Raw genomic sequence first — 17957 nt, forward strand, 5'->3', positions numbered from 1 at the left:
GTCTATTTCAATACAAGGGTCTCACTGCTCGAGCGTGACTTGGAGATTCCCGCCATCACTGCCCTGTAATGACACTAAAGGGGAAGACATGTGGCTCCTCAAACATGTTGGTGAATATTCGGTTAAGTGTTTGATACACTGTGTGATTTGGAAGGGTGTGAGGAATGTTGGGCCTGCAGCAGTGTTTTTTGATCTTATCATGTAGGTGGTGGGGTTGACATGGAAATGACGGTGTATCACAGGGTCACCCATGGTTCCTTTTGTACTGAAACCTCATTTTATACAGAGGATATATATATTTATTTATATATATTTATATATATTTATATCCACCCACACGCATACACACACACACTCACACACACGCACGCACGCACACACACACGCACAAGGTCTTTGATAGGCTTTCTGTGTTCTAGTAAAAATAGCTGGCAGCCAGGGTCTAAAGCCAAAAACGGCCTTTCTGCTGCCGACTGCCGACTGCCGTCCACTATGGATGGTCTCTCAAAGGCAGACACTTGTGTTTATCTGACAAGTGGAACCAGCTCCTGCCTGAGACAGGAATAGTCTCCCATTGGCGCAGACGCAGATCTCGAAGACCTTCTGCCTCGTTCCTGTAGGCGTGTAGGATCCGTGAGGCAGTCTAGGTAGTTGGATTTTCGCAGCATCTAACTTAATCTAAAGAGAGCGAATAGGAAGGAAAGAGTAGTTAGAAGCTGCCATCTATTCTCTTGACATTTAGAGACAGGAGATGAATGTTCAACCTAAATGAGCACCTACTATGTGATGAGTATTCTAGGCACTGAGAATTCAGCATTGAACATGACAGATAAAGTCTCTACCCTCATAGAAGCTTACATTCTACCAAGACAATGTCGCGCTGTTCTATATTAGCAAAAGCGTGTGCAAAGGTATATCATGCAGATGATGAATTGAATCCCAGAGTGAAATGAATTTGGAAATGCCGGGTTAACCGTATCTTTACTCTGGGGTCTTCAGACCCTCAGCTAGGTCTGTGTGCCTGGGAAGACTTTGCGAATATGCAGTACTTTCCAGGCTTAAATGACTGTTAAGATTATAATCAGTTCCTCTGGAATCTGGATTCTGAGAGCTATAATCTGCATAGGTAATGTAGTCACTATTTCTAAATGTGTGTGATTTGGAGTTTGGGGCTGTTTGAAGAGACCATTTTGATAAGTGAATGCTTTATCTGACAAGCTCTTTTAAAACAAATATAACAAATGACCAATCAAGAGGTGGATTTGGTTCACACAAGCAGGTGGAGATGGATAACCTCTGAGCAGATATGAAAAGTGGAACACAGGTTTGCTTTAAAAAATATATACCATTTTTTCCTCCATTTAAAAACTCTTAAACGGAAGGGTTCACTTCTGAACATGATGAAGACATTTTTAAAAGTCTGCAGTGTAATCCTCTTCTCCTGGGGGTTCGGCTTACCTTGCCTACACAAGCGTATGCAGCTAGGTATTCTGTTCACCAAAGTGGGATTATATTGGGTAGAAGAAGGAATATGAGCAGTTCTCCCTCCTCTCGTTGCCTGCTCCTACCCTGTTTTAGTTTTGCCTTGTCCTGACTGGGGATAGCTACTGGCTCCCACTCTTCATTCTCAAAGTAGAAATGTACAAGGTAAAATTTAAAAAGGACTACAAGCAAATCACGTTCAGCTTGAGCCAGATACATGCGATGTATAACTTCATTAGGCTGGTTACCTAAATCTTGCTTTTGGGTGAGAAAAGAATTCAGAAACCGTATTCATTTCCATAGCCAAGTGCATAATTCTGTCCTTGTAGTACATGCTATTACCTCAGCACTTTATAAATACTGAATCCTCACTCTTACATGTAGTGGGTTAGGCTTACAACTGTGCTGTTTAACATATCTGCTCCAGACATGAAACCTTCTGATTGGCTCCTCTTGTGAGAAAGGTAGGATCAACTTTGGTGCTAAGGGAGTCTGGGAAAGTTGTGGGGAAGGTTGGCTCGTTGGCTCTGTGTCTCTCCGGACCTGCATCCGTCTTGCCCCTACCTCTCCGTCTTTGGACTCCAACCTCAGCTCGGTTCTGCAGGTGGCTTCCATATTGCCGGCTTCTGCATTAATTTCCACTCCTTTGGGGGCTTCCATCACCAGAGACCGGGTCGGGGACTCCAACCTGAAATACCCACAAGATGAAGATTAAAAACCCCAGTTCACTTTTTTTTTTTTCTTTTGGTAAATTTGAGAGGAAGTTGCTGCTCAGAGCATTGACCCAAAACGGCATTTCAATATTTGATCAGGAAAGCTTTCAGCTTTGCTTTACAAACCCGGTCAAATTGATCAGGGAAGAAGTTACCTATCTGGGCTTTATCTTCATTCCATGTCGAAAAGATTGCTGGGAAGGTCTTCTAGGATCTTGGCTTCATTTTCTCTTACACCAACTCAATTATTGCTCTATTGGTATAATGAACCAAATTCTTATGTAAGTTTTGTTTATTTTTAGAGTAAAGTGATCCTGGGTCTCAACTGTGCTTTCTCAAATTGGTAGATATTCCTTCTACTTCGAAGAAAGAAGCAGAATCAGATAGAGTTTAAAAAAGGGACCTAGGAGTTAGGCAGGCCTAATGTCAGCACTGGGGCTGCCACATTGTGACCTGACAAGACTCTTCTTCCCTTTCCAGAAGTTCTCAAAGGCTTAGTTTTCTCATCTATAAAGTGTCTCAAATGGTGCTTGGCACATTGGAAATGCATTATATGTATTAACTATTGCCATGACTGCTGTTGGTGTTATTATACCAGCAAATCATAAAGAAATTTCAGGCCTTACCAACTGGTTGTCAAAAGAAGGAGGAGAAGAGCATTGGTTGTGGGGGATGGAGAGGGTAAGGAATTTGAGGGCAAACGGGCAGCATGAGGAGAGGTTTTGGTGATACGACTTGTGTATCTTGACTGCAGTGCCGGTTACAGGGCCCTCTGTGTTTGTGAAAATTCACATAACTGTACCCCCAAAGAGTGGATTTTCTTATATGTAACTTAAAAAGGAGAGAAGGTGAATCAGCTTCACTCCATGTTAATTATGATAGCAAAACAGGCTAATACTCCTTAGAAAGATCCTTGCCTAATCCATTTATGTAAAAAACATTAACCATCCCCTGAATAGTCTAGATTTTAATACTATTGTCAAACAGCAGTGGACGAGGATCCCCTTCTCTGTTCACAAAGAAGGTATCCTAACTTAGGAAGCACAGACCTCAGCATGACTCTCAAACAGCTCTGATTCTGATGAGTTTCCTGTGTTTTATTTCTGGGTCCCCAACTTCTGGATGGTTAGAACTTGTTAACGAGGAACAACATCTTCTCTGCCAACTGCTGGCTCCCCATTCTGCTCCCACCACTCCTTGCCAACCTTCTCGGGTTTCAGTAAGTGGCAGGAAGAACGAGCTGACCAGTAGGGACACCACCACCGAGTGATCCCAAGCCCCATCCCACAGGTGCCAAGAGACAATTCTTCCACGCTTCTCCATTGTGTTTGCATTTTCCCTGCCGTGACTCAACCAGAGTCCTAAAGAGGAGTGACAGGTCTATAGCCCTGGTGAAAGATTGGCTTGAGCGTCTGCTGAACTCATTCTTTCCTTTCTGACCTCACCCTTTGTGATGGCAAAAATCCCCCTGTCCCTACTGGCTCCTCACAGGACCTTCACCAAGTGGGTGCTGAGCTGGGGTGGGTCTGCCTCTAACATCAGCACACGTGGGGGAGGGAGGTCTTGATACAGGAGCAAGAGGGAGTGACGTCTGAGCGGCATAGTCTTGCTCAGACCTTCATCCAGCTCAGCTCAACTCCTCCTGTGCTCGTGATCCTCTCACTTTTGAAACATGAGGGTGCTTTTGTGCTATTTTCTTTGTTTCTCTCCCATAAAGTCTGGCTGGCTTACACAGTTTATCCTGCATTTTCGGTTTTTACTCATGTTGATACCTTGCCCTTTATGGCGTAAGTTTCTCTTCCGGTAATATTTCTCCTCCGCTCCAACTTTGTTCACTCTTTTTTTTTTTTTTTTTTTTTTTAAGATTTTACTTATTTCCTTGACGGAGAGAGACACAGCAAGAGAGGGAACACAAGCAGGAGGAGGGGGAGAGGAAGAACAGGCTTCCTGTGGAAAAGGGAACATAAGCTTCCTGCGGAGCAGGTATTCTGATCCCAGGACCCTGAGACCAAGACCTGAGCCAAAGGCAGATACTTAATGACTGAGCCATCCAGGCACACACACACACACACACACACACCCTTTCTTTTTTTAAGATTTTATGTTCATCCTCTTTCTCAATGGCACTGCTGTCATCCACCCTCCCCAGGTGACAGTCCTCTTGCCATCTTCTCTTTCACCTTCTTCCTTCTTTCCTCTCTTACTTGACCAGTTAACTTACAACTTCTCCCTACTCAGTGTACTAACTCATTTCTAACCTGGACTATTTGAGTGCCTCCCACATTTCATGTCTTGTTCTTCCTTTCTCCCGGTGTACTTCACACATGGGTCTGTTTCCTGAAGTACATTGGGAATATATCCCTTCTCTTCTCAGTAGGTGACACACACCATGCCAGGAGCTTTATATGTATTATCTCATTTATTCCTCACAAAAATCCTCTGACTTTGGTACTCTTAGTCTTGATTGTGCCCACAAGGACACAGAGGTAGGAGACTTGCCCAGGGTTGTACATCTAGTAAAAGGGCAGAGGCAAGATTCGAACCCAGGTTTAGCCAGTATGTTGTCCACTGTAACTTACCACTTCCAGAAAAACTGGACTTCTTTCCCGTCTATCAGGAAAGGTTCTTTGTAGGTAAAGGCCACCTTTTCATGGAATTAGCGCCTATATTTCCAAAACCAGTATCTGTCAGTAAGGGTAGGGTGATGGTCCTGTGTAAGGCTCAGTGACGCAGACTTTCCAGTATGCACTATTTCTCAAACCTTAAACGACTGACACCAGTGACATCAAATTCAGGAGAGGGTGCATGCGTTCATATTTGGTATATAGCAATCAAACGGAATGATTCATACAAAAAGATAGCTGGGGTTAAAAAGAGCTTGACATAGGAAAAAAAAAAATATGTCTGGAGCTAGGAGCTAGGAGAACTTCATCAGATAAAGCACCGGCATTTTAGACAGGCATTAGAATTCATTTTACTCTTGTTCACTTCCTGCGGACTCTGAGATCAGCAGGAGGGCTCCAGGGACAGAGAAGGGGACTCAGTCTTTTTCCCTCTTTCAGCCTTGGAAGTACAAGGGAGCCGAGAATTAGAGCTTCTCTGAAACTGTCTCCTACTGTGAAAGCTACAGTAAGGGAGAAATGACAGTGTTCTGGAAGCAGAGGCAAAAAGGTAACTGCATTCTGTTTCCCAGCCTACCTTAAACATCCTTGGCTGTTAGGTAGACTTAATAGTTTATTAAGGTAGATACTCCTTATTGTTAATGTTAATATTTCCATTGTGGAAAAAAGCTACAAGAGCCCTGTGGGGCCTGCATGGAGCTTGTGATGTCAACTTCTGACCCTAGATAACCAGTCACAGCACAATGGCTAAAACGACCTTGAGCAAGAAAAAAAATGGGAGGAGGCTCCCTTCTGATGGGGGCAGGTGAGGGTCCTGCAGGGTCTTGAAAAGGACTGCTGCTTCCGTTAGAAGAAAGTGCTGCCCTCTTATGGCAGGACCGAAAAAGACGCAAAATGGAACTACAGCCAGGCACGGAGATCCAGGGGCTGGGCAAGAGCTCTCAAAGTGAGTATCAGAATCCCCCGGAGGGCTTGTTAAAACACAGACTGTGGGCCTCCACCCCCAGAGTTTGGATACTGGAGGTCTAGAGAGGCGTCTAAACACCTGCAGGTGTGGCAGGTTGAAGATGCTGGTTCTGGAACCAGACTTTGAGAACCATTGTTTTAAAGCAAAGGTCATGAGCTGAGGTGCCCACAAAGACGAGACAGGTGCTGTAAATTAGTGACCCATACGGAAGCTGTGAGGAAAACAAGTCTCTGGACAACAATGCATGGCAAGTGATGGAAAGGCTTTCTACAGGGGGCAGCTTCTATTCTAAATTCAGCTGGTTACTGATGACCTTGGTCATCATTGGAGCTCTTTTTCCTCTTCCCACCACTTCCTTTTCTCCAGAGTTACTACTATTATGAATTTTGTGTTGACTGTTTTCTTGCTTCCTGTTATAATATCACTATAGGTTTGCCTCTTTATACAATGCATTGTTAACCACCGTGTGTTTTTGAACTTGACGTAGAGCAATTCCACTTACGTATTCTCCAGTGACTTTTCTGCCCTCAACATTGGATTCCTGAGATGCCTCCATGTGGTAGTACATAGCGGTAATGTATTCAGTCTCCTGGGCATTCTCTATTGTGATTTGTCCATCCCTCTGTTGGACATGTGGGGTGCTTCCAGGTTTTTGTTTCTATAAACAGTGCATCTACACATATTCTGCATGTGGTTCCTGGTGCCCATGTGTAATTTTCTTTAGGAAAATGTGGAGTGGGATTGCTGGCTTCTAGAGTATGCATAACTATGGCTTTATTAGATGTAAGTTGTGCACACCAGTGTACTGTATATAGTTCCCACTAGTAGTATATAGAGTTCTGGATATTCTACTCTCTTGCTAGCATTTGATAATGTTTTAGTGTGACATGAGTGTGAAATGGCATGCTATTGTCTTTTTTAAATTTGCATTTCCCAGATTAGTAATGGAGTTAAGCATCTTTTCATTTGTCTGTAAATCATTTGGGATTCTCCTTCAGTGAAATGTCTTTTGTCCATTTTAATTATTTTTATTGTTGTTACTCTGCGTGTGTGAATTTTAACAATACTTTATATTCTGAAAAATAATTATTTAGCAGTTCTATGTACTTAGAATTTCTTGTTTGAGTCTGTGGTTGTGTCTTTTCAGTCTGTGCTTAGCATCTTTTTAAGAATGAAGTTTTGCATTTTAATGATAAATTATGATCTTTTCTCTAGGGTTTGTGTTTTCTGAGTCTTATTTGAGCAATCCTTCCATACATTGAGGCCATAAAGATCTAATAGGCTGTTTTCACATTCAGGTTTTGCTTTTTCATTAAGTCTCTGATTCATCAGCTATTACTTTTTGTGTATGGTCTGAGGTTGGGGTTGAAACAGATGCAGATCCATGATATTATCATACATTGAAAACACCTTATTTGGCTCTGTCGTATGGCATCGCCATATACCTATGGGTCTCTTTGGGGGTTTTCTAGTCTGTTTCACTATTTTATTTGTATATCCCTGTGACAATAATTAGTTATTTTAGCTTCCTTATTACAGTTTTCAAAGACTTTTAAAGTCCTCTATCTCATAAGGCAAGTCCTCTTACCTTGGTCTTCATGAATGTCTTACCTTTTTCTCCACATTCTGCCAACAGTTGTTATTTCTTGTCTTTTTGACTCTAGTGTTTTGATAGGTATAAGGCAATATCTCATTGTGCTTTTGATTTGCATTTCCTGATGATTAGTCATGTTGAATATTTCTCACATGACTATTGACCATCTGTATGTCTTCTTTGGAATAATGTTTATTCAGGTACTCTGCTCATTTTTTAAATTGGGTTATTTTGTTTTGTTTTGGTATTGAATTGCTTATTTATATATTTAGATATTAACCTCTTATCAGACGTATCATTTGCAAATATCTTCTCCCACTCATTAAGTTGCCTTTTCATTTTGTTGATGGTTTCCTCTGCACAAAAGCTTTTTAGTTTGACATAGTCCCAACAGTTTATTTTTGCTTTTGTTTCTTTGGCATTGAGGAGACATAGCTAGAAAAATGTTAGTAAAGCTGATTTCAAGAAAATTACTACTTATGTCTTCTTCTAGGATTTTTATGGTTTTATGTCTCACATTTAGGGCTTTAGTCCATTTTATTTTTGTGTATGCTGTAAGAAAGTGGTTTAGTTTGTTAATGTGCATGAAACTGTCCAGTTTCCCCAGCACCGTTTGTTAAAGAGTCTGTCTTTTCCCCATTGTATATTCTTGTCTCCTTTGTCATAGATTAATTTGCCATGTAAGTATGGGTTTATTTCTGGGCTCTCTATTCTGTTCCATTGATCTATGTGTCTATTTTTGTGCCAATACCATAGTGCTCTGAATACTACAGCTTTATGGTATTTCTTGAAATTTGGAATTACGATACTTATAGCTGTATTGTTCTTAAGATTGGTTTGAGTATTTAGTGTCTTTTGTGATTCCATACAAATTTTAGAATTATTTCTTTTAGTTCTGAAAAAAAATGCTGTTGGTATTTTCAAACGGACCACACCAAACCTGTAGATTACTTTGGGTAGTAGAGACATTTTAACAATATAAATTCTTCCAATCCATGAACATAGTATGTCTTTCTCTTTGTGTCATGTTTGATTTCTTTTATCAGTGTTTTATAGTATTCAGAGTATAGTTTTTCACCTCCTTTGTTGATTCTTATAGATATATATTTTTTGGGCACAATTGTAAATGGAATTGTTTTCTTCATTTCTCTTCTATTTTTAGGGTATAGAAATGCACTAGATTCCTGTATGTTAATTTTGTATCCTGAAACTTTATTGATAATCTGTTTTGTGCTTCTGATAGTTTTTTGGTAGAGTCTTTAGGGTTTTCTATGTACAGTTTCATGTCATTTGCAAATAATATATTTTTTTAACAGTATGGATACATTTCACTTCTTTTTTTTATCTGACCACTGTGGCTAGAACTTCTAGTACTATGTTCAGTAAAAGTGGTGAGAGTGGGCATCTTTGTTTTTTTCCTGATCTTATAGGAAAAGCTCTCAGTTGTTCACCATTGAGGACAGTATTAGCTATGGGTTTTTAATATATGGCCTTTATTATGCTGAGAAATGTTCCCTCTAAAACCACTTCATTGAGAGTTTTTATCAAGGACGTTCAATTTTGTCACAGGTTTTTCTCTATCTATTAGGATAAGATGATTTTTACTTTTTGTTTTATTGATGTGGTGTATCACATTGACTGATTTATGAATACTGAATCTCCTTGCATTCCCAGAAATAAAACTCACTTGATCATTATGAGTTATCCTTTTAGTGTACTATCAAATGTGGTTTGCTAATATCTTGTTCAGGATTTTTGCATCTCTGTTCATTGGGGTATTGGCCTATAGTTTTTTTGTGTGTTTCTGGTTTTGTTTGTTTGTTTGTTTGCAGCGTCTTTGGTTGTGGTATTCAGGGTAATGTTGGCCTTTAAAAGTGTATTTGGAAGCTTTCCTTCCTCTTCTGTTTTTTTAATAGTTTGAGGAGAATGAGTATTAACTTTTCTTTAAATGTTTCATAGAATTCACCTCGTGAATTCACTGAGTTCTGGACTTTGGCTCATTGGGAGTTTTTTCATTACTGATACAATTTCATTTTGTTCAGATTTTCTATTTCTTCCTGATTCAGTTCTGGAAGGTTATATTTTTCTAGCAATTTATCCATTTTTTCCAGGTTGTCCACTTTGTTGGCATATAATTTTTCATGGTAGTCTCATAATCCTGTGTATTTCTGTGGTGTTGATTGTTACTTCTTTTTTTTTTTAATTTAATTTTATTTTTTTAAATTTATTTATTTGTTAGAGAGAGCGAGCGAGCGCAGGCAGACAGAGTGGTAGGCAGAGGCAGAGGGAGAGGGAGAAGCAGGCTCCCCGCGGAGCAAGGAGCCCGATGTGGGACTCGATCCCAGGACGCTGGGATCATGACCTGAGCCGAAGGCAGCCGCTTAACCAACTGAGCCACCCAGGCGTCCCTTGATTGTTACTTCTGTTTCATTTCTGATTTCAATTGTGCCCTCTTTTTTTCTTGATGAGTTTGGCTAAAGGTTTATCAATTTTGATTATTTTTTTCAGTCTTTATTTCATTTATTTCTGCTCTCTATTATTTCCTTCCTTCTACTAACCTTGAGCTTTGTTCTTTTTTCTAAATCCTTTAGGTGTAGGGTTAAATTGTTTGAGACTTTTCTTATTTCTTGAGGTAGGCTTGTATCACTATAAATTGCCCACTTAGAACTTCTGCTGTGTTCCAAAGATTCTGGAGCATTGTGTTTTCATTTTCATTTGTCTCCATATGTTTTTGATTTCCTCTTTGATTTCTTCATTGATCCACCGGCTGTGTGGTAGCATGTTGTTTAGCTTATGTATGTTTGTGTTTTTTTCAAGGTTTTTTGTGTGTGTGTGTGTGGTGATTGATTTCTAGTTTTATATTAGAAATTGTGATAAAAAAAGATGAATGCTATGATTTCAATGATTCTTAAACTTATGAAGACTTGTTTTGTGTCCTAACATGTGATCTATCTTGGAGAATATTCTATGTGCACTTGAAAAGAATGTGTATTCTGTTGTTTTTGGATGGGATGTTCTGTATATAGCTGTTAAGCCCATCTGATCTAATGTGTCATTCAAAGACACTGTTTCCTTCTTGATTTTCTGCCTGGATGATTTATCCACTGATGTAAGTGGGGCCATTAAAGTGCCCTACTATTATTGTATTACTGTCTATTTCTCCCTTTATTTCTGTTAATATTTGCTTATATATTTAGGTGCTCCTATGTTGGATGCACAGATACTTATAATTGTTATATTTTCTTGTTGGATTGACCCCTTTTTAATTATGTAATGCTCTTCTTTGTCTTTTGTTGCAGTCTTTGTTTTAAAGTCTATTTTGTCTGATATAAAGACTGCTACCTTGGCTTCTTTTTTTAAATTTTAATTTGCATGGACTATATTTTTCCAATCTTTGATTTACAATCTGTATGTGTCTTTACATCTAAAGTGAGTCTCTGTGGGCAGTAAATAGATGGGTCTTAATTTTTTATTCATTGTACCACTCTGTCCTTTGATTGTAGTATTTAGACCATTTACATTTAAAGTAATTATTAATAGGTATGTACTTATTACCATTTTGTTAATTGTTCTCTGGTTGTTTTTGTAGTTCTTTACATGACATTTTGATATGCATATACATTATGAAATGAATCTCCCAGTTAAGCTAATTAACATATCCATCACCTACATATTTCCCTTTTCCCCTACTGTTCTAAGAACATTTAAGATGTACTCTCAGGGCAAATTTCAAATATACAATACATTATTATATAGTCACCATGCTGTATATTAGATCTCTAAAACTTACTCATCTTACTGAAATTACAGCTTAGAGCTGCAAGTCTGTACCCTTTATCCAGTCTCCTATTAGTCACTATTTGGTTGTTTCCAGTTTGGGGCAGTTTTGCACAGACTACCATGAACATTATCATACCGATCTCTTTGAGAATAAAGAATTCCTTTCTCTTCAGTAGCTATTAGTGGAATAACTAGGCTATAGGATAGGTGTGTGTTTAACAAGTTTGATAAGGCCATCTAAGATGGCTCCTCATGATCCTTGCCTCTTGATACTTATGCCCTTATATGATTTTCTCCTTAGAATGAGCTGGTTGTAGTAACTTGCTTCTACATAAGTAGACTACGAAAAGTGATGACATGTTATGAGACTAGGTTGTAAAGAGGCTATGGCTTCCATCTTGGGTTTGTGCTCTCTCTCCCCACCCCCACTCTGAGGGATACAAGCTGCCATCTTGAGAGCTGTCCGATGAAGATACCTAAGAAACTGAGGAAGCCCATTAGTTTATGAGGAATCAAGACCCTCAGTCTCACAGTCTACAGGAAAATGAATGTTGCCAACAGCCACAGGAGTGTGTTTGGAAATGGATCCTCCTCAAGTCAAGTATTCAAAGAGATACAGCTCTGAAGCAACAGTTTAATTGCAGCCTCACATGAATCTTGAGTCAGAGGCATCATCACTAAGTTGCAATCAGATTTCTGATCCACAGAAACTATGAGCAAATAAATGTCTGTTGCTTTAGGCTTTTAAATTTTAGGGTAATAGGCTATGTAGCAGTAGAAAAATACAGTAAGAAACTGTCAAACTCTTTCCCAAGACAGTTGCACAATTTTACATTCCTACAATCAATGGTTATAGTAAAGTAAAACTTTCGTTACTTTGTAAAAAGTTTTTAGTAAGCAAGTAAAACTATGTGAAGTAAAACTATTCTGATGGCTTGAAAATGGTACTTTACTATGGTTTCCATTTTTCTGATGACTAATTATGTTAGGCAGCTTTTCATGTGCTTATTGGCTATTCAAAGATGTTCTTTTTTTTTTTTTTTTTAAGATTTTTATTCATTTGAGAGAGAGAGCATGCCAGAGAGAGAGCATGAGGAGGGGGGCAGAGACAGAAGCAGACTCCCCACTAAGCAGGGAGCCCTATGGGGGCTCTATCCCAGGACCCTGAGATCAATACCTGAGCTAAAGGCAGAAGCCTAACTGACTGAGACACTCAGGTGCCCCAAAGATGTTCTTTTGGGAGGGCTCTGTTTAAATCCTAAGCCTAACTTTTTTGCAGTTGGATTATTTGTATTTTTATTGATTTGCTATATTTCGTGTAAAAATTCTTTTTCAGGTAGGTATATAGTGTATGGTATATATCAAGTTTTTTCTCCCACTCCATGACTAGGCTTTTCTTTTCTCTCCTTTTTCTCCTCCCCCTCCCTTTCTTAAACAATGACTCTTGATGAATTTATATTTAGTATTTTTTGTGACATCTCTCATAAACCAACACTTACCCCAGGTCACAAAGATAGCCTCTTATGTTTTCTTCTAGAAGCTTTATAGTTTTAGCTTTTATATTAGATTTATGATACATCTTGAATTAGTTTTTAAGAATAGTATTGAGGTTCTCTCTTTCCCAATAGATTTATCCAGTTGCTGCAACACCATTTATTGAAAAGATAACCCTTTCCCCATTGAAGAGCACTGGTCCTTTGGTTGTAAGTCCATTGGGCGCCTGGGCGGCTCAGTGGGTTAAAGCCTCTTCCTTTGGCTCAGGTCATGATCCCAGGACCCTGGGATCCAGCCCAGCATTGGGCTCTCTGCTCAGCGGGGAGCCTGCTTCCCTTCCTCTCTCTCTGCCTGCCTCTCTGCCTACTTGTGATCTCTGTCTGTCAAATAAATAAATAAAATCTTAAAAAAAAAAAGACACTAAAAAAAGAAAGTCCATTTATCATCTATTTGTAGATCTATTTCTAAAGTCTATTCTGTTCTATTTATCTAGCTTCCTGCTAATATCGTATTGTCTTGATTATCATAACTTTATAATAAGTCTTAAAATCAGGCAGTGTCAGTCCTTTAACTTTTGTAAAAGGAAAACGGATTCTTTTGGCTATTCTATATTCTTTCCTATTCCATATGAATCTTTAAAGCCTGCTGGGATTTTGATTGGGACTGTGAACCCATAAATCAATTTTGGGGAGAGTTGATATCTTAGTAATATTGAACCTTTAATGGATTTTCTTTTTTAATCTAATAGCCCAAATTCACTATTCTTGATTGATGTCCTATTGTTATATATTTTGGTTTGTATTCTTTAATCCATCAAGATTACTGTTGATACAGTGTTCATTTACATGTCCATGTATTTTGTACTTTCTTCATTTATTTTGTCATCTTAAAATCTTTTTTTTGTTTTAGACATAAAAATATTATATAATTAATACATCACAATGTATGAACTTAACTGATTATTGTTAAATCTGAGCTAAGAGTAAATGGGGATTCATTTACTAATCTCTCAACTTTTTTGCATGATTGAAGTTCTTTTTTATTTAAATTCAATTAATTAACATATAGTGTATTATTCATTTCAGAGGTAGAGTTCAGTGATTCATCAGTCTTCTATAATACCCAGTGCTTATTATATCACATGCCCTCTTTAATATCCATCACCCAGTTACCCTACCCCTGTTTCTTTCCTATGATTAAAAGTGTCTTAAGGTTTATCTGTTCAGTCTTATTATTAGTTTTATTTTTCCCTCCCTTTCCTCTGATCCTCTGTGTTGTTTCTTAAATTCCACATATGAGTGGGATCATATGATAACTGTCTTTGTTTTTAACATTAAAAAAAAAAAAAAACACCCTTGCTATTTTCCTCTGGTGAGGGTCTGCTGGGGAAAATCTTTAATTTTGCTTTTTTTCTGGAATAAATCTTTAATTTTTGTGCCCTCCCTTGTGGGAGGTATTTTGGCTAGATGCACAACTATGTTGACAGTTATTTTCTCTGGGGAATTGAAGATATTCCTTTGTATTTTCGTTTTCATGGTTGTGGTTAATAATGAAGTCAGCTGTCAGTCTAATTTTATTTTATTTTATTTTTTTTTTAAAGATTTATTTATTTATTTATTTGACAGACAGAGATCACAAGTAGGCAGAGAGACAGTCAGAGAGAGAGGGAGAAGCAGGCTCCCCGCCGAGCAGAGAGCCCAATGCGGGACTCGATCCCAGGACCCTAGGATCATGACCCGAGCTGAAAGCAGAGGCTTTAACCCACTGAGCCACCCAGGTTCCCTGTCAATCTAATTTTAATTCTAGAACTTCTATCTGATTCTTTTCTCTCCTGCTTTTTATCTTTAGTACTCTGGTATGTTATTTTGATGTGTCTAGATGTAGATTTCATTTTATTCTACCTGATATTTGGGGGGGGGGGACTCTCTAAATTTGTAATTTTGTGTCTTTCATCCCTTCTGGACAATACTCAGCTTATATTCTTTGAAAGTTGTTTTTGTTCCATTCTCTTACTTTTTTTATCCTGAAACATGAATTAGACATTCTTTCTAGAGCATTCCTGTAATATATGTCTCCCTGCTTTAGGATAATTTTCAGGTATATGTTCATGTTTCATTTTTCATCTATTTCTCTTAGTATCCATTAGAGTTTTACTTTTTGAGATTATATTTTCATTTCAGAAAATTGTTTCATTTTCTTATTTATCTGTCATTCTTCTATCGCTTTATATTTTACTTTTTCAATTCAGTCTTTTGTTTCTTCACTCACAGTCAACATACTTATTTTATATCTTTCTCTGATAAGTCTTCTATTGGAAGCTTCCATTGGTCTACACTGGCTGCCTTTTTTCCCTGCTTGCTTTTCCTGCTCATGGTGCCTTATTTGAGTATTTCATATTTTTCAACTGCAGGTTCGTATTTCTCTTAATCCGCAGAAAGTACTTGAGACCTGTATTTAGGGTGCTTTTCTCTAGAGAGAATTTGCATTTGTTTCCATCAATCATTGGTGCCACCATCAGTTTGGGCCCACTGTAAACGAGTTTCTTTGCTTGAGGTTTTATAACCACCCAGGTAATATACATTTAGGTTATAAATCAGAGTAAGGGCCAATTTGGAGTTACTAAACTTTGGAGCAATATTTTCTTTCCCTTCCTTTCAATGCTGAGATTCAAAATACATAACTTCCCTTGCAGTCTTTGGGGTGGAAGGGCTCGAGTGAAGACTACATGGGTTGAATTCTATTACACTGAGGGTTTGGTACACTGGGGTCCGAGTTTCACTGTGGGTCTCTAATGAGAGTACCCACTTCAGGTGGGCCCTGAGATGTATTTTGCTTCCTTTAAAACTGTAGCTGAATTTCATCTAGTTTAGCAAAATCTGTAAAGTTATAGCTGGACTCGATGTTCAGATTATTTCTCTAGGTTCCCATGCTATTTTAGTTCTTGGACTCTGGAAAATCCCAATTTCCAGCTCAACACACTTAAAATATTTTAAGGATATTTTTCTGTTGTAGTTTTAGTTGTTTTCAGTGGACGGGCTGCTCAGGGTACGTAGACTACCATTCTGTTCCACCAGAGGCCCGAGTGTCTGATTTTTCAAAAGAAGATGGAAATTCAAACTGCAGAGTGAAATCACCTCAACTTTAAAACTTGGTAGCTTATTACTATTTTATACCATGAATGCGCCAACTTTTTAAGAGCCGGATCTGGTCTAAGGGTTGACAGTTTGCTAGAAAACCGTCTAGAAGTTTATTGATCAGAGTTCAGTCAGAGAAAGAGAAACTCTGTGAATAAAATATATATATCGGTACATTATAGGAATTTAATGTGACTTAGTGTCTAATCCTGGGTCTGAAGTCAGCAGGACAGGCAGTCAGCAAGGGAAGATGGATGTGAAGTGGGGGAGAGGATGAGCTGGAACCCACCAGGAAGAAGTGGTAAGACGCTGTCACAGGTACCAGTTCAAAGGTTCTGATTCAGTGGTGGAAAAGCCGCTGCCCTTCTTTATGAAGCAAAACATGGAGCTGGTGCATGAGTTGGAGGGGGTTAAAGACTTGGCTGCTGCCTCACACTAAGAGGGTGAGCTGGCAGGTGACCTCCAACAGTGCCTGGTGCCCTGCACTGGCTTTCTAGGATAAAAGGAAGATACCCGCTATTTACCTTCCACCCTCCAAGCCTCACACAGCCATGCTAACTCAGTGCAGGGAATTCCAGGAAATATAGTTCTAACTTAGCTGAATTAGTACAATATAAATCCACCCCACATCATACCATTTTATTTTTATTTTTTTAAAAGATTTTATTTATTTATTTGACAGACAGAGATCACAAGTAGGCAGAGAGGCAGGCAGAGAGAGAGGAAGGGAAGCAGGCTCCCCGCTGAGCAGAGAGCCCAATGCTGGGCTCGATCCCAGGGTCCTGGGATCATGACCTGAGCCAAAGGAAGAGGCTTTAACCCACTGAGCCACCCACATGCCCCTCATCATACAATTTTAAATGGCTGTTTTGATTTGAACACACTGTACTCAGTGGAATTAACTTGCAGTACAGAAACTAGTAGAAATAAAATAAGTACCTGTAAAAAGTGAGAAATGTGGGCTTTTCTAATTATATAGGCTCTACTATTAAGTTGCGTGAGTTACTTTGAATTTAAGCCCCTCATATCTGCAGTTGGTATTTAAGTTTTACCAATGAAGCTGCTGAATTTTTAGAGATAGCTCTGTCTTTAAACCCTGAGTTGAAAAATCTAGGCAGAATATTCTAGGGTTCTGCTCTGCAGATTTAAGAAATGGATTGGGTATTCTCATCTCAAGGCCATTTCTCTCAGAAAAGCAGTGATATTTTGTCCTTTAGAGCAAAACTATTTTGACGTTTGCTTCTCTAAAAGGCAAGTCAGACCATCATAAAAACATTCTTTTGAATCAGCCCCTCTTTTCCAGTGTAGAGCGTGGTGACATATTTAATAAACATTTATTAGTCTAGGCCTAAGGGGACACAGTGAAGTGGCCTATATCCCAGACTGGTAGAGTCTGGGGTTGGTCTCGAAGGTCCATGAAGAACTGACTCACTTATTTGGCTAACAAACATTTATTGATTTCCTAATACATGCAAAATGCTGGGGTCACAGTTGTAAACAAGATAGCCCTAATCCTTACCCTAGTGGGTTTATGTGCTACGGAGAGTGAGAGACATTAAGCAACTTGTTTCTGGTGGTGAAGAGTCCTTGATGGAGAAGTTATAAGGACCTTATAGCTGCGGACCAGGTCCTGGAACAGCTTGAGCCTAGGAAGCCTTATGCTGACACCTGAAGGATGAGAAGGGGTTAGCCTGGTGAAAGATGAGTGTGTCAAGCAGAGGGAGCCACATGCCTAAAGACTTTAAGGACAAAATAGTTTTTTTTAGGTAAAAAGAAATTCTAAGAAGACTGATAAAGAATGTGGTATTAATAGGAGGAGGTAAGTCAGGCAGGACCTTGCAGAACATGGTGAGATAAAGGATTTAAACGGGAGAGGTGGTGTAGGGGAGAACATGGGTGGTGGTGTAGGGGTGATCATGGACAACATGATCAAATGTTCATGTTGCAACAATGACAATGATGGTTAATTTTGCAGTCAGCTTGACTGGGCTGTGGCATGCCCAGACAGTTTGGTCAAATGTTATTCTGAGTCTGTAAGGGTGTTACTGATGAGATTAACATTTAAATCAGTAGACTTAGGAGACTACCCTCCCTAAGGTGGGTGGGCCTCATCTAATCAGCTGAAGACCTGAATGGAACAAGAAGGAAATTTTCCTGCCCTCCGACTGTCTT

General features: G+C 39.0%; 1 protein-coding gene across 1 annotated transcript in view; it reads right to left on the bottom strand.

The window, feature by feature from the left end:
• Window positions 1–281: 281 nt before the first annotated feature.
• The window catches only part of SGCD (sarcoglycan delta), a 390751-nt gene continuing 373075 nt past the window's right edge, over window positions 282–17957 (bottom strand). The window contains exons 7-8 of the mRNA XM_080804544.1: window positions 2047–2170; window positions 282–678 (exon numbers count right to left, since the gene is read on the bottom strand). Of these exons, the coding sequence (XP_080660670.1) occupies window positions 505–678; window positions 2047–2170 (298 nt within the window). The 3' untranslated portion in view covers window positions 282–504. The remainder of the gene's footprint in view (window positions 679–2046; window positions 2171–17957) is intronic.

This window comes from Martes martes, assembly GCF_963455335.1.
Source record: "Martes martes genome assembly, chromosome: 5".
In the NCBI taxonomy this organism is placed as follows: Eukaryota; Metazoa; Chordata; class Mammalia; order Carnivora; family Mustelidae; genus Martes; species Martes martes.